The 22,807-nt window shown below is 45.2% G+C and overlaps 1 protein-coding gene across 2 annotated transcripts in view; it reads left to right on the top strand.

Moving 5' to 3' along the window:
* The first annotated feature begins 234 nt into the window (after positions 1 to 234).
* MYOCD (myocardin) overlaps positions 235 to 22,807 on the top strand; it is a 93,463-nt gene continuing 70,890 nt past the window's right edge. For both annotated transcript variants that reach the window (XM_019944128.3, XM_073797019.1), the window contains exon 1: positions 235 to 675. In XM_019944128.3, the coding sequence (XP_019799687.1) occupies positions 621 to 675 (55 nt within the window). In that variant the 5' untranslated portion in view covers positions 235 to 620. The remainder of the gene's footprint in view (positions 676 to 22,807) is intronic.

Raw genomic sequence — 22,807 nt, 5'->3', positions numbered from 1 at the left:
GCCTGCCAGGCTGCAGGGATGGAGGCCCCCTCTCCCCCGGGGTCCCCACCCTCCCACCTGGCCCGCCCACCTGCGCGCCTGACGCTACGCGGCGCCCCTCCCCTCCCCGCCGCTCTCGGCTCCCGGCTCCGCCCCCCGCGCGCGCCCTCCGCATCCCTGCCGCCCGCCCCCGCGCCGCCCGCAGCCAAGAGTTCAGACAGGCTCCCGGGGCTCCTCCGGCTGCTCCGCGTCCCGGGCCCCGCTTGCCACTCCTGATTGGCTGAGCTCCTGTCAGTAGTAAAAGAGGATCAGATAGCAAACTGGGGACCTTCATAAAGGCGTGGTGGGGATGCTCGAGGAGCGCGGGCAGCCTATGACATCAGCCGCGCACGCCTGGGATGCCACGGCGCCCCGCCAGACCCCGAGGAGGCGCGGCGTAGCCCCGCGCGGCGAGGCCGCCACTTTTCTGGGGACTCTGGTTTCGGTCACTGGCTGCCACTGTACTCCTACCCGGGGGAGCCCGCGGAGAGTTGGATGAATTCTGGGTTGTTAACTGCGGTCAACTGGGCTCCCGGGAGCCCGTACCTGGTGGAAGTCAGGGGCCATCTGGCCAAGGGACCAGCGGCTCGCTGAGACTCAACATGACACTCCTGGGGTCTGAGCACTCATTGCTGATTAGGAGCAAGTTCAGATCAGGTAGGGCTAAGGCACTTGGCATTCCTTCTTCAACTTTTCCTCTTCTGCACGTCTCAACTCCACACTGCTTTCCAATAAATGTTTCAAAGCCAGCGCCTTGGCTACTTCAACTCTGTTCCCCAGAAGCACATTTGGCAAGTGAAGAATTGTATGTGCCTTGGGGGGCCTTTAATGTCTTCTGTTGTAAATGCTTTGAGTCATAGAGTGTGGTTTTTGTTTGTGAAAAGGCCAGTCCTTTTACTTTTGTCTCTCTGTTTGCGAGTAGAAATTCTGGAGGGGTCCATCCAACAGGAATAACCTTGAAAGTGAGCAAATAGGGGATTTCAAGTTGGAGAGCTGCACAGTATCAGTCAGAATTGCTGAGACAATGAACCTGATGCTGTTCTATTAGATACAGGAGTCACTTCAAATGGAGCTAATCCAAACAAATGTATTTCCCAAAAAAAGTAACTTGGGGGAAGTAAAAATAGCAAATTTGGAGCACACCAAGTATTTAAAATGACATCACTGTAGGAAAAAAAGAAGTCCAGTGCCACAAATATTTTTTCCCAAACCATCTGATGTTTATAAATGGGGACTTTTCCCCCAAATTTCTGTGTTAGTGGCAATAGAGGAACTTCTCAGAGGACGCTGAGTGAAGGTGAGTGCAGAGGAGACGGGCCTTTAACTGCCTCACACATAGGGTGGTAACTCGCCCCTGGAAGGTGTTGATGTGTGTGGGTCTCCACACTGAGACGGGGAGACTTCTTTGGTTCTTTGTCAATAGCTCTGTGTAGAATATCGGTTTTATAAAAGCGGTAACAAACTGCTCAGTAAACGGTACAACTTCCGCTTAGAAGATGGGTTACTTTATATAAACTGTGATGTGAACATTTCCCATAACAGGTGTTAGAAGGATGCTGGCATAGTTTGCTAAGTTTTCCATAGCCCTTCTAAGTGGGACCACGCAGCATTTCACTTGGACGGATGTTACCAAAAAATGAGAAGAGTGGATGCTGGAAAGTAGGGTCCTCTGGGACTTGCTTAGATGCTCCTGGCTTTTAGATGTCTTGTGGGGTCCACTGGAGATTTTCTATGGCTCTGTACCGTCAAAGCGAGATGAAACCTTGAGAACGGAGGCAGCTACAAGACTCAGTGCCCCGAAGATCCGGGGCCGGTCTGTCAGGGACTAGGTTCTGCAGTGGATTAATCCATCCTTTCCTTTCCGTGGTGAGGTGAGGCGGTTGGTCTGTTAATCCACTAGAGACATGGCCACTGCTTTGCAATTTGGTCAAAACCGCAGGGCAACACTGCCACCTTTCTGAAGAAGAGAGGATGTGGATTTGTTTTGCAAGAAGCTACGCTCATTTCAAAGGCACCCTTGCCAGTTTCCTGCAGGGGCAGGGGAGGAGCTGGTTTGTCTCTAGATGGACTTGGTGATGTACTTGATAGTAGAATTGCGAAACAGACTTACCAAACGAATGCTTCCTTCAGCTGCAGTGCAGAGGCAAGGAAGACAGTGCTCCTAATTCCTGCTTTGGTGGGTCCGTGGAGTCCTGGTGTCTCCCAGGTGGACCCTGCAGACGTAGACCCTGCAGCTTCCGAGAATTCCGATGGCAGCCTCACTTTGGTTTTTTTTTTAAACTGGGACAGGCTTCTGTGTCACAGGAAGGATTGCTTTGGGAAGACATGCTATGCTATCGAAGCAGACATAGGCAGGCTTAATCCTCTACCTTTGATAAACAGGGAAACGGGGTCTGGAAATGGACAAAGTGGTTTGGTCCTCTGAATGCAAGGGGTTGATAATCTCCTAAAAGATAGAGAAGAAGACAAGTTGAATGTAAAACTAAGTAAATGTAGTGTTGAGGACGGGGATTATTCTTCCTGGAGATAATTACAGCCCTAGCTGCGGGAGCACAGAAGTCTGGCTGGCAGCATGCGAACAAGAGGGCCTCTTCCTAAGAGTCCTCGATTTATTTTATGGCTAACAATGAATAAAGAAGGCCTCTTCTCTGTTTTGATTTCTCTCTCTCTCTCTCTCTCTTTCTCTCTTGTTTTTTTCATCTTCTTCTTTTCTTTCACAAACTACTCAAAATGTGAACTCATAAAACTATCTCAGGGCTAATGTTTGCTTTGACAGTGGGTTCTGGTGTATTTCATTTAAAAAGTTTCAAACAAAAAAATACAGGAAACGAAATTGATCATACCAAGGGGCCTGTGTGTAGGGCTGGTTTGTAAGGGAACAGGTAACTGTTTTGACTCTGAAACTGACATGTATGGTAACAGCTTGCAACTGACTTTCTATAAGCTGTATTCCAGTGACCTTGTTATTAACTGCGAATCGGTGCTACTGGAGCAATAAACATGAAAGTTTACATGGGCAAACGTGTTTAGTGATATAAACTCATCTTACTGGAGAGGCCGCAGGGTTTCACAATTGAATGTGCAGATCTAGTGCCAAACTCTGGGTTTTTAGCAGGTACTTCTCCTTATCGGCTGTATAACCTCGAACCTTAGCTAAATTATGTAACTTTATCTGCCTCAGTTTGCTTCGTTTGAATGATGAGAATGATTATAGGATTGTTGTGATGATTAAATGTGATACTAGAAGTAGAGCATTTAGAAAAATGCCTGGCACTTAGTAAGCTCTCAAAAAATATTGTTCTATTATTTAAATTCTTAGGCAGGGTGGTCCTGGGTTTGTCACTTCTTCTCTCTGAGTCTTGGTTACTTCATCTGTAAATGTCAGGGTTGGACTAGGTGATTTCTCAGACCCTCTAGAAACATTTTATGGTTCTCTGAAAATGCAAAGATTGGGAATAAGCAAAATTGTGATTGGGCTGTGTGCCAGTTGGGCATAAATCAGAGGCAGTTTACTTAAATGCAGTCATTAGTGTTGCTTTTAAACTAACCACATTTTTATTGTTTTTCATCTTTTCACTGTTGTTATGTCAGTATCTGTAATCAGTATCACTGTCAGTAATTTTCCTCAATACCATAATCCTTGTGTCAGTAAGACACAAGGACCCATACGTGTGTACACATACACACACACACATCATGCACAGAGGATCAAAACGAGAGAGAGAGGTCCATTAGTGGGTTTCCCTTCTAAAGAACTATTGTGTTTCTTTTGCTTTTTTCTCTTTTTCTCTTCTCCCCAAACAGCTCATACAAAGGGAGACTCTGCTTCCTGCCATGACCTTACCTCCATCCCCCGAAAATTTAGGGCTGTCAGATTTCGCAAATAAAAATACAGGATGCCTAATTAAATTTGAATTTCAGATAAACAATGAATAATTTTTTAGCCTATATTGGGAGCATACTTTCACCTGAACTAGGCACTTTGCATTTTCTGTGGCAACTAGGCTATAAAACTATATATATTTACCTAATTTAATTGACCTTTTCAGATCTCATTTTTGTCATCTACAAAACAGAGGATTTGACTGGTTCATCTCTGCAGTTGCTTCCAGCCCTAAGATTTGATATTTTCCCAAATGAACGTCCCTGAGTACTTCTGTAAACTTTTGAAGACTATAAACTTCATAGAAGTGTTACTGTGACATTTTTCAACTGTTGTATCCTCAGGAACGGGACATAGAGTAGATGCTCAATAAATTTTTCTCACGTGGATGAATGAATAATTCACACCTGCCATCTTTATAATTAATCCATTATTATTCTAAGATATGATTATTCTAAGACAATCGTTTCAATTGCTTCACGTGTTCAGTCTTCTTTTCTAAATTTCCTTGACAACTTTTGGGTGTGACGTTTACTGGAGCACAAATATCTATTCCCAAATTCCATTTTGCTATTGAAATGACCAGTAGAATATTGGTATATATTCTAATATTAAAACAAAGGTGAATTTTGAAGTAAAATTATTTCAGTGATATAAAAATTTACTACTTGTTTACTTAATGTGCTATCAGAATATCTCTCATTTGCCCACGGTTACAACATTTTCCTGTAACCACAAAGGCAGAGCCTACTATATGCCGGGCGCCGTGACAGATACCGGGAATTCAAAAACGAGTAAGATTTTACCCCTGCACTCAGAGCTAACTCTAAGCTAATAAACGGAAAATATACAGGATAATCCCCCTATTTTAAAAGGTCAGTTGATCAGCAGCCTTAATTCCCCTGTAACAAAATACCATAGACTGGGTAGCAAAACAACAGAAATCTATTTTCTCACAGTTCTGGGGGCTGGAAGTCCAAGTTCAGGGTGCCATCAAGGAAAGGTTCTGGTGAGACCTCTCTTCCTGGCTTGCCGACGGCCACCTTCTCGCTGCGTCCTCACATGGCACGGAGAAAGAGAGACAGGCAGACAGCGAGCTCTCTGATCTCTTCTCACAAGGATACTAATCTCATCTTGAAGGCCCCACCATCAGGACCTCATTTAAACCTAATCATTTCCAAAGGCCCCGCATCTCCAAATACTATGACATATGGGAGTTAGAGCTTCAACATGTGAAATCTGGTGTGTGGAGGACACATTTCAGTCCATAGGACCATGTAAGGTAACATATTCATTGGTTCCAGGGATTAGGATGTCGACATCTTCGAGGAGGGGACGTTATTCTGCCTGTGACAGCAGCTTCCAATAAGGCATTCCTAACTGTAACCCCTCCACATGCCTCTCTCCTGCAGACTTTGTTCTGTAGCACTTTTCCTTTAATATAGATTATTCAGCCATAATACCTGTGTTTTCCCCAGGGAGGTCCACAGAAGACTAACTCCACAGTACGTTCAAGTTGTTCAGCAGGAAATTTAAAAAAGAGGGAAGCAAAGTACAGTGAAAAATTAAATTGGATTTTTAATTGCAGGATTTCTGAAGCCCTTACTATTTCTCATGTCTATTATGAGCTTCTGAAAGGCAGGGATTCCGAGACATGCTTCACCTTTATTCACACAGCATCTCAGAGGACAAGTTTAGCTGGACAAACACATCGTGGAGAATTCTTTCTGGACAGAAAAACTCACGGTTTCCGACAGTGATTTCTCTCATGGGGTTAATCTCTGTGTCTAGGAAGCTGGCAAGCCCTCCGCACCCAGCCAGGTGCGCACTCTGTTGCTTTTCCTTCCTGGCTGCTTCCTCCCGTGCTGGGTCCCCCTTTCACTGCTCAAACCTCCGTTATTTATTGGCACCAATGCCCCACCCCGGGAATATCCATCAGAGGATTATAACCCATGTCCCCAAGGAGCTCACAGGCAACCTGAAAGGTGCTGAAAAAATGCTATACGAGAGCTACGTATTCATTCATTCGTTCAACAAACATGCAGGAATATTTCTTCCATGTTTCCCTTGTAATGGAGACTGTGTTAGGAGCTGGGGGTTCGACTGGGAAGCAGAAAAGACCCATCCCATGTCCTCACGTGGAATGTTAGAGCTGACCCTCTAATACCCTGTGCGTGGTTCCTGCAAGCCTTCTAGAAGTCCACATGAGAACACAGTTACCGGGATTTTAAAAGATGAGTGTGTTTTAAGTCCTAAATGGGACTTTTAAATCTTTTTTTAAAGCTAGTGGAACATTCAGGGGCCAGCCCATCTACTTCAGACCATTGCATTCACCTCATATACCAGATGGGCTCCCCCAGCATCTTAATTACTGTAGCAAGAGCCCCAAACTGCCCCCCTGCACCTAACCTGCCTTATTATTATTATCCATAGCTCCTAGCACTATGGAGGACACTAAACATTTTACTTGATCATTCAGTTATTTGTCCACGAGGGCAGGAATTTTTGTCTGTTCGTTTTCACTGCTTTATTCCCCCGGCACCTCGCACAGTGATTGGCATAGATAAGGCACCATTAACAATGCCTTGAATAGATGCATTTTATTTTCCCCTACAAAGACTATTCAGAAACAAAAGTAACCAGTCTATGTTTTTATATAGATTGTAGGCATATTGAAGGAGTGGTGCTTAAGACTAGAACAAAAAAAGAATGAGTGAATATAAGTACAAAATTCAGAAAAGTAGTTACCTCTGCAGTAGGAGAGGCAAGGGGAAGAGCTAGGCATGGAGCCTGAGTACGAGAAAGGTTGTTGGTGGTGGTCGTAGGTTGAGCAGTGGTGACATGCACGTTGATTATTCAGCAAATTAATTAAATAATGTTCATTCACGGGCCGATGATGACAGTGTGACTTGGACCAGGGATGATGATGAATCCGATTATGTGTATCTGGGGTCTTTGAAAAAAATTGAAAACATACGTTTTTTAGGACCATAAAGAGTGGCATTCATCTTTTATCTGCTACAGTATATGACAGACACAGTAAGAGTTTGTCAAATAGGACTGAACCAAATTGAATGGATTCTGATCTAATTGGGTTGAATTGGAGAACAACAGAAGTACCTGGCAGAAGCAGAAGTGCTCAACCCAGCACTCTGAGGATTTTACATACCTCAAAGAAGCCAGACCTGAATAGGAGATGTTGGAACATGAAGTGGTCTTTCATCTTTATTTCCATCTTATTAGCACGAACTCACTGGTCCTCTAGCAGATGGTGACGAGCTTTTTTTTTTTTTTAAAATTAAATTTATTTTATTTTTTATTTTATTTTTGGCTGTGTTGGGTCTTCGTTGCCGCGCGCGGGCTTTCTCTAGTTGTGGTGAGCGTGGGCTACTCTTCATTGCGGTGCGCAGGCTTCTCATTGCAGTGGCTTCTCTTATTGTGGAGCACGGGCTCTAGGCGCACAGGCTCAGTAGTTGCGGCTCGCGGGCTCTAGAGCACAGGCTCAGTAGTTGTGGCGCACGGGCTTAGTTGCTCTGCAGTATGTGGGATCTTCCCGAACCAGGGCTCGAACCCGTGTCCCTTGCATTGGCAGGCAGATTCGTAACCACTGTGCCACCAGGGAAGGCCATGACGAGCTATCTTGAATCTCTGCCCAGATCAGGAAAGGGAAGCTGGCAGGTGTATTTCCCAGGTATGAGTCTTTCCAGTCTCATGCCCGCTCTCCTGTGGGCAGACCTGTAGGGGGAACCCATCACGCCCACTCTCTGACTCCAGGATCTTGGGAAAGTCATTGCAGCTTGCTGGGCATCTGTTTCCATAGTGGTAAAATGATCCCTGCTATTTGTGAGGGAAAGAGTTTTGTAGAATTATCAAGGCTTTCTTCTGCAGAAAGACGTCTCCATTCCCCACGTGGGAAGGGACTCCTTGACCTGGTGGCAAGAATCGCACAAGAGAGAAGCATGGAGTAGTGGTTTTGATAGACGTAAATAAGATTTTAAAAAATAACCACCCATTAGCCAAATGATAGTTTTTTGCAGCCTTATGATTTTAGTATTTAGTTTTTTCAACTTTATTAAGCAGACAGTGTTTGTTTAAGTCAGTAATTTGCACTCATTTCTATTCTGATATCATCTAGAACAGCTGGTAAGTCAAGCTTTACCTAACTACATTTGCATTATCATTCTTAGAGGAAAATACAAGGGTCTCCAAATTTTTTATACTGTCATTTATTCCCAGAAATTCGGAATAAATAAGGCTGATTCCTGACTTTCATTTTTTACAGAGCACAGCAAAGTGCCCTCAGAAACCACTGAAGGAAGAATAATTGCATTCTTTTCTCCTGTTGGTTGAGGAAGATAAATTCTCCTGTTTCTCTGTAGATACCGCTAGAGTAGTTCTCTCACGTTTCAATTACACCAGTTGACGTTTGCTGTATTCAGCCACCTTAGATCATTAGAGAAAGCAGTAGAATTCTAGCAGTAGAAGCAGTGGATTAAGCCACCGTAATATTGTAAAATATATTTATTGGGTTCCCCCGTGTAGGACCTTAACCATCACTTGGTATGCGCAGCAATGATCAGCAAATACACAGACTCTCATGTCTTGCCTAACATCTCAGTTTGAACTGCCACTCAAACAAGTTATCCATCCTTCAATCTGCATCTCTTTCGCCTTGGACTCTTAAGTAGTGCAAAGTCATCAGTTCTTTCTCATAAAATATAGTCCAGTAGCCCCCAGGAATATCCCTGTTTCACAGATAATGACTGGAAAATACCCCATAAGCTGTTTTGACGTTCCTACTTCCGGGAGACACTCTCCTTTCAGGAAGTCATTCGACTCTGTTGTCCTCATGACTGATTGGGCTGGTTTCTTGATCTGAGGGAAAGTTCCACACGGGACATTCCGATACTCAAGCTCCAGACAGGGCCGTGGGGCTTCAAAACAGGCTAACTCCAAGAGAATGCTATTCAGCATTCATTGAACAATCATTTCCTCAGTACTTCAAATGTCTTTACTGTTTTGTGTTCCCTTCCTGCCCTTGTGCAGACAGGTAAAGAACTTTACAAAGCTGTGGTCAGAGCGTACGCCTAAGTTAAACTCAGCCTTTTAGCAGTCAGCACGATATCATAAGCAGTTGTCCAAACTGCTCCGTAGTAGCATAATTCTTGCTTTAAAGACTGTATCCTATTCCACCAAGTGAGTACATACTAATTCCACTTGTAGTGGAATGTTAAGCCAGTTACACTTTTTATGTTCTAAATAACACTACTATGGAAATCTTCATGCACATAGGCTCTCTCTTCCTCTGGACTGTTTTACAGGATACTCGTCCTTTAGAGGAAATAATCCAAGTGTGGGAATCATGGATAGGAATCTTTATGATCCGCTAGGGTAGCTTGTATTTCTGGAGCACTTAACAATGCCCCAAGCTTAACCTTAGTCCCTTTTCCGCATGGCAGTGACTATTTGACCCTGTGATAGAACTAACTCAGAGTCATCTTGGATACTTATCCAATGTGGACTGCCGTTCAGTGAGCTTTTCACACCTTTTCAGTCAAGAATGAAAAGGAAAAGGAGCCACAAGTACCTGATACCTTTGGAAACCTTTGGCTCCCTCTGTGTGATCTGCTATTCGGGGACCACATGTGACCGTATTACCAGATATGATTGATGCTTCGTCAAAGGAGAAGAGAACAGGACCAAGAGTTACTGGGAACCTGTTATCTATGACATTTTCAGTATCTCATTTAATCCTTACAGAAAATGCTATGAGACAGGTATGCTTATTCCGTTTTATAGATGAGGAAACTGAGGCTCAAGCTGTCAAACAACTTAGTCGGAGTAACATAACTGGTAAACGGCAGAGACGAGGTCTGATCCCATCTGTGCCATGATGACCATCTCTGTCACAAGCTAAACCTCGCTTCTCCCACCCTCCCCCTCCACCGCCCATCCCACACACACACACTTGGCCCAGTGGATTTAATTCTACATTCCAGTGGAGTTCTGGACTACAACTTCAGGTTTATACCCAATTGCCATTACTGTCCGTGATTTTCTAAATAGCGATTTACTAAGCTACTTGTTTCTAATACTAATTAACCTGTAAGTTATACATGCCATCTCTCCCAAATCCCAGGACTTTTAATGAAACTTGAGTATTTTAATCTCAGTTTATCTGATTAAAAAATTTTAAGAGATTTTTGAAAAACAACAACAACAGACTTGCCCTAAGACACTATACATGTAAGAAATATCAAATAACAGAAGAGTCCAGTGGCGGTTGCCAGGGGCTGGGAGGTGGGGGAAATAGGGAGAGGTTGGTAATAAAAGGGCACAGACTTTCAGTTATACAATAAATAAGTGACATGACATAAAATATTAGAAGACAGTTTTAAATTTAGCACCCTCCCCAAACACACACAGAAATGTCAGTAGATTCTAAATATCATGCTCATTTCTTGATCAAAAGGCAGTGAAAAAAAAAACGTTTTTGTATTTTTAAATTTTTTATACAATTTTTAAGTTACTTTCCATTTACAGTTACTACAAAATATTGCCTATACTCCCCATGTTGTGCAGTATATCCTTGAGCCTATTTTATACCCAGTAGTTTGTACCTCCACTCCTCTACCCCTTTATTGCCCCTCCCCCCTCCCACTGGTAACCACGAGTTTGTTCTGTGAGTCTGCTTCTTTTTTGTTACATTCACTAGTTTGTTGTATGTTTTAGACTACACCTATCAGTGGTATCATACAGTATTTGTCTTTTTCTGACGGACTTACTTCATTTAGCACAATTCCCTCCAAGTCCATCTATGTTGCTGCAAATGGCAAAATGTCATTCTTTTTTATGGCTCAGTAATATTCCATTTTATAAATAGACCACATCTTCTTTATCTATTCATCTTCATCCATCTGTTGATGGACACTCAGTTGCTTCTGTATCTTGGCAATTGTAAATAATGCTGCTGTGAACATTGGGGTGCATGTATCTTTTCAAGTTTGTGGTTTTGCTTTTTTCAGATATATGCCTAGGAGAGAAACTGTTGGGTCATATGGTAGTTCTCTTTTTAGTTTTTTGAGGAACCTCCATACTGTTTTCCACAGTGGCTGCACCGACTTACATTCCCACCAACAGTGTACAAGTGTTCCCTTTAAAAAAAAAAAAAAAACTTTGATAGCTAAAATATTTTAAGCTCAGCAAGTTAGGGATCAAAACATACCACAAATGTACCAAAAGCATTCAAGCATAGAACAAAGTCTAGAAGGATCCATTCTCAGTGATTATCTCTGGGTGGTGAGAAAATGAGTAATTTTTAATTTTTCTTATCTTCTTTCTTATATTCCTATATCCCTTATTTTGATGATCTATTCAGTGTCTCCTGTATCTTCTATAGTAAGCAGGAATAACTTTGGTAATACGTGAATTAGCAGCGGACATTGCTTGCGTATTCAGTTTTAAGCCATGCAGTCGTAGGAGATGAAAGATTCCTTAACTGAGGAGCCGCTGAAACAGGTTGGCTGAACACCTAGGAGGTTTAAGTTGTTACAAACTCCCGCCAATCCGAGAGCACATTCACGTTCAGACTACAACCGAGGAAACTTGGTCCGCAGCTGAGACTGAACATTGGCACCCCCTCCGATTAATCTGTGTTGGAAAATTCTAATGTGTATATCGTGCTACAAGCCCTACAGTCTCACTGACCTGGGCTCAGATCCTGGCTCCACCTTTCCTGGTCGTATGAACTTGAGCATATCCTTCAAGCTCTCCACTCTTCCGTCTGTGAAGGTGGGAACAAAATTGCCTGCCCTGTGGAAATTTTGCGAGGCTTTAGTGAAATGACAAAAAAGGTATCGGACCTAGTGCAGGGATGTACTTGTGTACTCCGTCAATGATAATGGTTTTATCCACGGATTAATATTCATGATTATATCATTATTTATATCAATATGCTATAGGAGGTTAATCTGCAATATTTAAAATTACTTCAATATTATTATAAAATATCATATTGTTTCTAAATTTACAGCCATCTTGTGGTTACCTCGTGAGATTTGCTGCTACTTCTCGTTTCTTTTTACATTTGAGAGTGTTGCAGATACTCATGATCATTATAGGATTTACACTGTATTCTATAAAGTGATTTATGTACGTACTATCACTTATTCCTTCCCTTTCAAAGAAAATTTTGAGAAAGGCATTATTATCATTTTCATCCTCCAGACGGGTAGTCGTCCAGCTCAGGTCCTTATGTGTTTCCGACAAGAGCCCCAGGCCTTGTCTGGGACCTTGCAAGGTTACCAGTTGGCTGTAAGGATTAGCGTGGCTCATGGCTGTTCTTCGGGTGCCACTGAGAGCCCAAATCCTACACCCTTGTAATCGAAAATATTGTTCTGTCTAAAACTGAAACCAAGGCGAAGAGCTCTCTCCAGAGGGAACAGTGTTGGAGGATCAGACAGCACTCTGCTAAATTATAATACCTTTTATTTTTATGGTGCATTAAACTCGCAGGTTGATACGCTTATATTTTCATAACAACTCTGTGCGATTACAAAACTGGTCGTGCCGATGAGATTGAGAGCCTGGGACATTAAGAAATCTGCCCAAAGGGCTTCCCTGGTGGTGCAGTGGTTGAGAGTCCGCCTGCCGATGCAGGGGACACGGGTTCGTGCCCCGGTCCGGGAAGATCCCACATGCCGCGGAGCGGCTGGGCCCGTGAGCCATGGCCGCTGAGCCTGCGCGTCCGGAGCCTGTGCTCCGCAACGGGAAAGGCCACAACAGTGAGAGGCCGGCGTACTGAAAAAAAAAAAAAAAAAGAAAAGAAAAAAGAAATCTGCCCAAGGTTACTCATTAGATTTGGAATCAGAGTTCTGGGCTCCCAGAACCAAGTTCTCAGTGTGATCCTCTGAGGAACATGCAGCCTGGGAAGACATCGATGGTGCAAAGATGGGCCGATGCCTGGCTTTTTCAAGGCCAGTGGCTCTCAGCAAAATAAATGGTCCCTCTGCTTAGAGCGTTCTTCGCACGTAGTAGCCATCTGCACTGGCTTCAAGGTTCAAAGGGCTAGATTAGAGATTCAGCAAGTTAGATACAGTATTAGCTGGGAGAGGAGAACAGAATAGGCATAGAAATGGCAAAGCAGCCTTTGGCTTTAGTAGAATACCAGTCTCTGCAGAAGGTTCTGGTCTTAGCACATAGACTAGAACCCAGCGCTATGGAATGTCCCAGAGACAGAAAATGTTCTTAAATGTTATGTTTGGTTGTTTCAAAACCTTGTAAAAACAGTAGAGCCAAGATTATTTTCTAACGCTTAAAAAGAATTTTAATATACCTACGTTTACTATTTTCTCAAACTTTAAAGGTACAGTATATGTGTACATATATATATATATATACGCACACTATTATATGTTATATATATTTATATCAATCACTATTATATAGATCATGATTATATAATGGTGTGAGTATATAATATACACATATGTCTATTGTATACTATGTATATACTATACACTTCATATGACGAGTCAAAGATCGATATTCTTTGTAGTGTTATACATGCTACAGAAAAACTGAAGGAAAAACTCAAAATGCTCAACAAAGGGAGAATGTTTGAAGACACTGAAATGTAATATAACGTGCATGTTATATATGGTACTTTCAAAGAATAGCTAATGAAATGGAAATATGTTTTATAACCAGAAGAGGCAATATGTCCTTTCAATGCTAGCACCGTATACCACACGCTTCACTTAGGATCTCAAAAGAACTTCAGTCTATTCCAGGACTACAGCGACGTGGAATGAAAAATGTCCCCTTAATTTGGAGAGAATTCCTTTTCCTTGCCCTCGTAAAGCACACCCTTGGTTCCAAGTTCTAATACCAGTTCTCATCCAGGTATTCCCTGGACGCCTACGTTCACCTCTCGAATGTTTGTGTAGTCATTTATCCCAGCTCACGGAGTCTTAGTTTGATCACGGCAGTGACCCTGTGAAATGGGTCTAATGATACCTTCCTTAGAGGGATGGGAAAATGAGGTTCAGAAAGGGTTCGTGACCCACTGAAATTCACACGCAGAAACATGGCAGAGCGGGGCTGAACCTGGATCTCGTGACCCCCTCCCAATGAATGGTGGACCCTGGGAGGTGAAAATCAGAGCCCCTTTCCTCCAGGACCACCCCCCACCCCAGCACCAGCTTTCAAGGAAAGCAGGTCAAACAGCAGGTTCTGGTCCCCCAGGCCCCTCCTGCCCCCCCCACCCCGCCCCGGGGTGGCACGCTGTCCACCTAATTCACTCGTGGCTCTAGGCCATGGAACACATAAACAAGTGGGGAAAGCCTCCGGAGGAATCTTGATGCCCACATGGAACCATTTGTCTTCTGAAATGATTGTTTGAAATTGTTTATGTCAGTTGCCGAGTTTCTGTTGCACGCTTCAGGGACCTATTTGTGATGGAGGAAAAAATTTCCCTGCAGCCGAGTGGTCAGGGCTCAGCGGGCAGTTCTGGTGGCAGCATGGCCTGACGCCAGCTGGTCCTCCCCACACGGGGGTGGCTCTGGGGAGATGCACCGCAGTCCCAGTAGAGCACCCCAAGAATGATTGGGTGCTCACTGTTTGCTGGGTACTGCTTTCAGTGCCTCACATGTACGAACTGAATCCACACAACAGTCCTGTGGGGTGGTACCTTGGGTCCCCCTCCGTCCCGCCACATTCACCGATGGAGAAATTGGAGAACCCAGCCCCGAAGGGCATTTCATAGGACTCCACGACTAGTAAATGGAAAAGCTAGGACTTGAACATATGCACCCCTGGCTTCAGAGCCTACGTCTGCAACTCCTACTCCGTACTGCTTCTCACAGGCATCTAGGCTGGCCGGAGCTGGCTTTCTCACCCTGTCCTCCCCGAGAGCAGGCAAATGGCACCTTCTGTCCCCTTAGTGACATCGTCAGCCCCACAGCACACCCACTCGAGGCCTGCGTTCCTCCTGCCTGTAGTGTCTTGAGATGTTGCAACATAAAAGCCCTCAGCTCACAAACCCGGCAGCTGGCTGCGTGAGAGAGAATTCCTTTTGAGGCATGAATTAGTCTTCTTCAAATGTTTTGACAAACTGAGAGTGTGGTGCTTAGGGAAAGGATCGCTTCGCACTGTTTGTGTGAACAGACATCCTTCTCAAACTTGAGACTGTGTGTGAGGCTTGATCATTGAAATACCTGCGTGGTCATTCTGAGCTGGTGCTCTTTGGATGTGAATATTCCCCTGGTTTTTACCCAACACGTGCCCAGTGCTGGAAGCTGGCCTGGATTCGTGTGTCTCAATCCCCTCGAAGGAAGCAGAGTCGGGACATCTCGTGAGGTCAAGAAAGAACAGTGATGCCTGGTCCCAGCCTCTTCCCTGCATGTCTGCTCATCTGTGAAGACGACTAACGCCAGTCCGGCAGCCCAGGCTCCCCTTCTCCATCAGACCACAAAGGGCGCATCAGTCACCTGATCGTCATTTTCTCTGCCTCTTCTCTCGATGCCCCCAGCAATGGACGGGTACCCAGTCAGCTTCTGTCCTTCTTGTTCACCGTGACCACGTGGCTGCACACAGGGCAACGCTTGGTCAAGGGAACAGTTATTCTTGGTACCTGGACTCTGAAGGCAAGGAGCAGGGTGTGCTCAGATGTCAGCAGGATACACAAAAATAATCCCTGGCTTTCAGCCTTGTTTGGGGAACACGGCCAGGCTTGGGGCAGGAACAGTGTAGACAACGTGGCCTAAAAGGCCACATTCTCTCAGTTCTCATCCCCCCATCTCCTCTGTACTAGGCGGGTTGATGCCCGTGTACCATCAGACCCACAAGTGACGCAGCCTGCTCCTGGGAAGGGGGTCTGTCCCAGAGTCGGAAAATGCCGGGGAAAGGAAAGAATTCTGTGAGTGGGCCACCCGTTGGGCAAGGAGAGAGCAGTTATTTCTACAGTCTGTGTCCGACAACATCAGCTCCCAGCTCTGAGCATCCCTGAAACCTCCAGTGGTGGTCCTGCTTGTTACTTGCCAGGAGATCCTCCATTGCCCTGTGCCTGACGGTGTCCTTGAAGGCAGTGACGTCGAAGTCGGGGGTCGTACGTGAAGGTTGATCCAAACTCAGGGTGGAGCTCAACAAAAAGAAGTTCAAGGCCAAAATTTTGGACAGATACAACTGCCCCTTCTGAGGGGAGAGCTTTCAGCCGACTATCTCTCTGTCGTGTCCAGGGCTTGTGGTCTTTACCTGGCATCGGCTAGAGAGGACGCCACATTAACAGCCATCCAGGATGCTTCCCGTGACGTGCTTAACTTGGCCGCCTGGGTCTGCCAGCATCGTGCTCTGGGGTGTATGTTCTGCCACCTCTACAGACCCTAGATCTGCACCCCTAGGAGTTTTGACTCGTGGACCAGGATTTTAAAATAGATCTCAAAGCTTTGCTTGCTTGTGCTGGTAGCTTTCCACCACCACCGGCAGCCCCCGTTCAATACTAATCGGCAGGGAGCTTCTTGGTTTGCAACCAGTAGAGAATTAAATCTTGAACAAGCTTAAACAAAGAAAGAGCACTTACTATAAGCATCCCGGGCTGTCTCATGGAACTCGGCAACAGCAATGTGGTTGATACTTGGAGGAGAATGAGCTGGAATTGGGGATTGGAATACCTTCAGGCCACTCTCCCTGGCTCTCCCCATCCCTGTTGGCCAGCTTCACCATTTTCCCAGTTCACGTGGTTGAAAACGGCCACTCCCGACAGCTCCCAAGTAGACAGCTCTCGCCCGGTCCAATTTCCAAAATTCCTAGGGAAAAGCCCAATCTGGCTGGGGGGATGCCCATCCTTGGGGGAAAACTGAGATCAGGAAGAGAGGCCATCCTGTGGGAACATCTTAGCTACACAAAACCCACCTCCAGGGGCTTCCCTGGTGGCGCAGTGGGTGAGAGTCCGCCTGCCGATGCAGGGGACACGGGTTCGTGCCCCGGTCCGGGAAGATCCCACATGCCGTGGAGCGGCTGTGCCCGTGAGCCATGGCCGCTGAACCTGTGCGTCCGGAGCCTGGGCTCCGCAACGGGAGAGGCCACAGCAGTGAGAGGCCCGCGTAACGCAAAAAGAAAAAAAAAAAAAAACCCCACCTCCATAGCAGATCAGAAAGGCATTTCCTTGTAAGTTCAGTGGAAAACCGTTCAGAAGAGAATGAAAGGCAGGTATGACTTGCTTCTTATTTTCTCTTTTATTCCTCACTCTGCCAGGGACTTTATTGTCAATATCTCCCCCTTTCTTATCAGGGGAGCCAAGTCTTTCGGAAATGGAAACTACCCATGCGTGCGCACGGATGCACACACACAAAATGGGCTGTAGTTGAGTAGAACTGAAAGGAAGCAAATTAAGTGCCATGGGCTTAACAACTCCATTTATTTATTTGCCTAAGTTTCCTGGGAGAAAAGACCAGAAAAGCCTCTCTAATTCCCAAACGATGTGAAACTTCCTTTTCATAATGTATCCACAGTTGTGATTATTTGTTTAATGTCTTTTGCCTTCTAGGCTGTAAAATTTTCACAGGCAGAGTCAGTGACTGCTTTATTTGCAGCTGGACCTTTAAATGTCTAAAACGGTATCTAGATATTTAGTAAGAGATCAATAACTATTGAAAGAATGAAATGAAGGATGAATGATGTTAACGCACTCACCTTACTGCCAAGTTCCCAGATGAAAGCATGGCCTCAAAGCTCCTGATAGCCCTACCAATTTTGCTACCAATAATTATAGTAACAGTGCTTTAGTTTGTTTGTTTGTTTGTTTGTTTGCGGTACACGGGCCTCTCACTGTTGCGGCCTCTCCCGCTGCGGAACACAGGCTCCGGACGTGCAGGCTCAGCGGCCATGGCTCACGGGCACAGCCGCTCCACGGCATGTGGGATCTTCCCGGACCGGGGTACGAATCCGTGTCCCCTGCATCGGCAGGCGGACTCTCAACCCCTGCGCCACCAGGGAAGCCCAGTGCTTTAGTTTTTGTGGTTTTATTTCTTCTTTGCCAAAGTCTGATGAAAGAAATTGTCATGTAAATTTGATTCACCTGTCTCTGACTTTCTCTCCATCTTTAATTTATTATCAAGACATAGTGATTCTTCTTTTCCACTTGTTTCTCAAATCTTCCCTCTCGTCTCCATTCTCACCATGTCCAAGTGACCTTTCTTGCTTTACCCACGGAGCCTGATAAGAGTCTTCACACCAGCCCCATCTCCGCCATTCATGTTAACACGAGATTAGTTATCCTAAAATCTCAATGTTACCATATGACTCTGCTGCTCAAAATGTGCCAGTACTGGACTTCCCAGGTGGCGCAGTGGTTAAGAATCCACCTGCCAATGCAGGGGACACAGGTTCAATCCCTGGTCCGGGAAGACCCCACGTGCCGCGGGGCAACTAAGCCCGTGACCCACAACTACTGAGCCTGAGCTCTAGAGCCTGCGAGCCACAACTACTGAGCCCGCGTGCCGCAACTACTGAAGCCGCGCACCTAGAGCCCGTGCTCCACAACAAGGGAAGCCACCGCAACAAGAAGCCCACGCACCGCACGGAAGAGTAGCCCCCGCTCGCCGCAACTAGAGAAAGCCCGTGCACAGCAATGAAGACCTAATGCAGCCAAAAATAAATTATTTTTTTAAAAAAAGTGCCAGTACTGCCGTCTTTCTACAGGATAAAGTCTGAACACTTCAGCGTAGGTTTCAAGGCCCTCTTTCCATGAATCCCCACTTCCTTTCCCAGTATTATCTCTTACCGCCCCACGATAGGAGTCCCTCTCCTTGAAAAGTTGGTGTTCTGGGGCACACTACATATCTGGTGAGGGCCCAATGCAGCATTATAATGTGGGGTCCTTTGTTCAAAATGATCACAATTTCAGGTGGTGACAGCACAGCGTTAAACTAAGCACAGGGCCCTTCTGAGTGTGGGATGCTCATGGCACAGGTCATATATGCTCATGAAGCTGGCTCTGGCCAGGAGGTACCATATGGATTCCACATTCCAATTTTTAGGCATGCTTTTCCCTTGATCAAGAATTCCCTTTATCAACCATCTCCCCTATAAGATTCTCCCTTGCAAATGTAAAGGTTCCATTCTTTTATCCGCGGTACCCTTCTGTGAATACGTATTCTTTAATCATGTGTTGCCTGACACTTTATTTATCTAACTCATGTGTGGGCATCTTCTCTTCTTCATTAGATTATTCATGCCTTAAATTACTGTGTATCATCCTCAATGTCTGGAGATGCCTCAGCAAGGGGCTGTTAAATACTTTTTGAGAGACTGAATTGGTAGCTTCATGGGGGGCATCATAAAAATTCTGGGGCCTTTGTAAAAATAATAGCTGTTTGGGGTCACATTTGCCTCTGGAGGTTCACTTTAAGACCCTGCATTTCACATCTGACTTCTTGGAACCCTCGATGGTATACTGCTCTGCTATCTTGCACTCTTTTTCCTGCACTTCGAATATAATACTAAGAACTATTACAAGACGTGTCATCATCTCATGGGGAGAACTCCTGAGATTAAGAAACATCTCAGAGGCTTGAATTTGGAGACATGCACAGAAAGACCCTGGTCAAAGATGAAACCAAAGGTCATGAAATGTTAACGCTCTTAGTAGGAAGCCGAGGCCTGCAGAGGTGACCGAGGTCACACAGCTGTTTCATGGGAGCAGCAGGACCTGGTCCCCTGAACTCTCGTGTGACTTGCAGGGGACATCCGCTGTTGTATTCCAGCAGGCAGAGCTCAGGGTGATCTTCTAACCAGTACTCATAAGTACTTTGCCTGCGTGCAAATGAGAAATTCACCGTAGATGCAGGTTATAATTTTTTTTTAATACAATTCACTTCGGCTTTCTGTGAGATTCTGGACTTTGGCATCTGTCTTCCAATATTCAGATGATAAAAAGGATTCACATTTAGACAGAGGGCATATTGTATATGCAGGACATGAAACAACGTATAGAGCAATGAGGATACAAGCAGTGTTACCGGTCTGACGGAATGATTGCTCTTGTGGTTGCCAAGGGATGCTGGCTGCTAGGCAGGGTACAGAGGATTCTACCAGGAGACAAGAGCGCATTGTAATAAGGTGCTAAAGAAGCAGTGAGAGCCCACCACCAGCTGCTGATGGGAGAGGCTTCCCTCTGCTGCTGTTGCTAAGGAACCTTGGCGTGGTCCTCTGAATCGGAAGCTTTACCGCCTCTCGCGAGGCTTTACTCCCCCGCAAGGAGGGTTCAAAGGACCAAGTTGGGCTGGAGGAACAGGGTTCTCTTGATGCAATGGCGGCGCCGTTATCCGCCCCTCAGACCCTCGTTCCTGAGTAAAAATCACTCCATCTGTTCCTAAGCAATGTCTCCTTGGAGGTTTGAGATTTTTTAGATCGAAATCACAAAAATAACATTTAAGTTGGAAGGGATTTAGGGACGACCCAACCCAATGATTTTTGAAACTACTCCACAGAGCTCTGACATTTCATGAGAGGTTTTGCTTTTACTGTGCTCCCTGGTACTGTTTTGTTTTGTTTTGTTTTTCCTTCCATGTAGGATTTCAGCTTGAAAAAAAAAAAAGGTTTCTTTCTTTTTTTAAGTTTGAGAACACCTAATTCTAACTTAATCTGTCCTGTCCTTCATGGGTAAGGAGGCTGGAGCCCAAAGAGATGACTTTTTTTTTTTTTGCGGTACGCGGGCCTCTCACTGTTGTGGCCTCTCCCGTTGCGGAGCACAGGCTCCGGACGCGCAGGCTCAGCGGCCATGACTCACGGGCCCAGCCGCTCCACCGCACGTGGGATCTTCCCGGACCGGGGCACGAACCCGTGTCCCCTGCATCGGCAGGCGGACTCTTAACCACTGCGCCACCAGGGAAGCCCGAGATGACCTTTCTGTATTATTATTTTGAAGTGTTGTTGGAAGAAGACCTTTGGGTTCGCTCAGCAAAATTGGGGGATTGATTTTCACCTTACCACGTAGTCAAAGCAGAGCCACTGTTGGAGTGGAATTTATGGAACATTAGAAGGAAGATGATTCTCTAGATGATGAATATATGGTTGGTTTAGTGAGTACATGTCTTCCGTTTATCATTTACCTTCTTTGAGGTGTTTTTTCATTCATTCCCTCCCACAAAAATGACTTACTAAATGTAAAATAAGCACAAATTAGTTTATGACTTTGGTTACGTTTAAATACAAATTAATTTATAATTCAGAAACAGTATCTTGTTAGACCATGCATTCTGGGGTTCCTTTAGAACAGGGGTCCCCAATACCCGGCCCGCAGACTGGTACCGGTGTGCGGCCTGTTAGGAACCGGGCCACACAGCAGGAGGTGAGCGGCAGGCGAGCGAGCGAAGCTTCATCTGCCGCTCCCCGTCGCGCCATCGCTCCCCAGAGCTCCCCAGCGCTGGCATTACCACCTGAACCATCCCTCACCCGCCGTCCGTGGAAAAAGTGTCTTCCACGAAACCGGTCCCTGGTGCCGAGAAGGTTGGGGACCACCGCTTTAGAAAATATGACCATTCTTAGAGGCCGAAGGGTGATGGCAAGTGAGCTGCGTAGAGACCACAGGTAAAGCGAGGCTGAGAGAAATTTGTTTAGGAAAAATGGAGGATTTGGTAGGAAAAAAAACAGTTGAGTAGAGGGAGGGTAGAACAGAAAATCAATCAAATATGAATAATATGATGGTCTTAGGAAGGCAGTGTCTCCATGGCAACACGGGAGGTGTGATGGGTAAGGATGATGCTCATCGCAGTGATGGTTTACTTAGATGGACCAAATAGAAGCTTAGCACACAGATCCCAGCAACTTCTTTGTAGGATGCAACTTCATGGGCCCATGTCGTATTCTAGATAGAAAGTAATAAACAAGAATTCACAACTGCCGAAGAGTTGGGAAACACCAAGACACCTAGTGTTATTGTTTAGGGGGAAAGACAGCTACTCTCCACCATCAGTGGTCGGAGGAAAGATATCTGGGTTTCACTTGGACCTGCCAGCTTTGTCAATACAGCCCAAACTCAAGTATGAATGGGTAATAATCCAGCTTATTGGGTCGGTATAGATGGCTCCCATGAAGAATTCTACTTCCCAAATTGCTGCTTCGAAATCCCTCCCTCCCTCCCTCCCTTCCTTCCATCCTTCCCCTCTCCCTCCGCCTCATTCAGAATTAGAATCACCTCCACGCTGGGCCCAGGGAGGCAGCTCATGATCTGGGTGGAAGCCTTACAAATCCATAGTGGTACCAAGACACTAGGCCCATCTGTGGTTTCCTTCCTGGAGCAGAAACTCACCCTTGATTTAACTCATCTTTTATTTTCCAATACATACATATGAACTAATCGCCTTCACTGGGATATTCATACACACACAAATATTCTCCTCACAGTGAAAGAAAACGAAACCTTTTGCCTACTGTCTTTCTTTTTGTTACTTCCTCTTTTTACCTTTATCCCATCCTTGCTTTCTCTTCTTTTGTCTGCTCCCTTTTTCCCTAAAATCCTCAGTACATTCAGAACTGATTCAGACTCAGACTTCATCAGATTAGACTTTTCCTACCTGTCGTATATAAACATTTCCATGAATACGTGGCACTGTCTTCACTTTGATATGTCACCTCTGTTGCTGGTGTGAATAGAAGCTACTTTCTACCAGTTGGTCCCTTGAAACCTTGTAATTACTTAGAAATCATTCTGAGGGCTTGGTTTTGATCATCTAAACAAGGATTGTGTAACTGGAGGGCTGAGGGTATTTCAGATTAGACTCCTACACCGTACCAAATGTATGTTTAAGTCAAGGATCAACCCAGCCTAACAAAACAAAGTATCGAGGTCAGAAGATAAAGAAAGGGTAGAAAAGGATTCAAGGGTATAGAAGTACTATATGTAAGTAT

Source organism: Tursiops truncatus, chromosome 20 (assembly GCF_011762595.2).
Source record: "Tursiops truncatus isolate mTurTru1 chromosome 20, mTurTru1.mat.Y, whole genome shotgun sequence".
Lineage (NCBI taxonomy): Eukaryota > Metazoa > Chordata > Mammalia > Artiodactyla > Delphinidae > Tursiops > Tursiops truncatus.
This window is presented reverse-complemented; position numbering and strand designations above follow the sequence as displayed.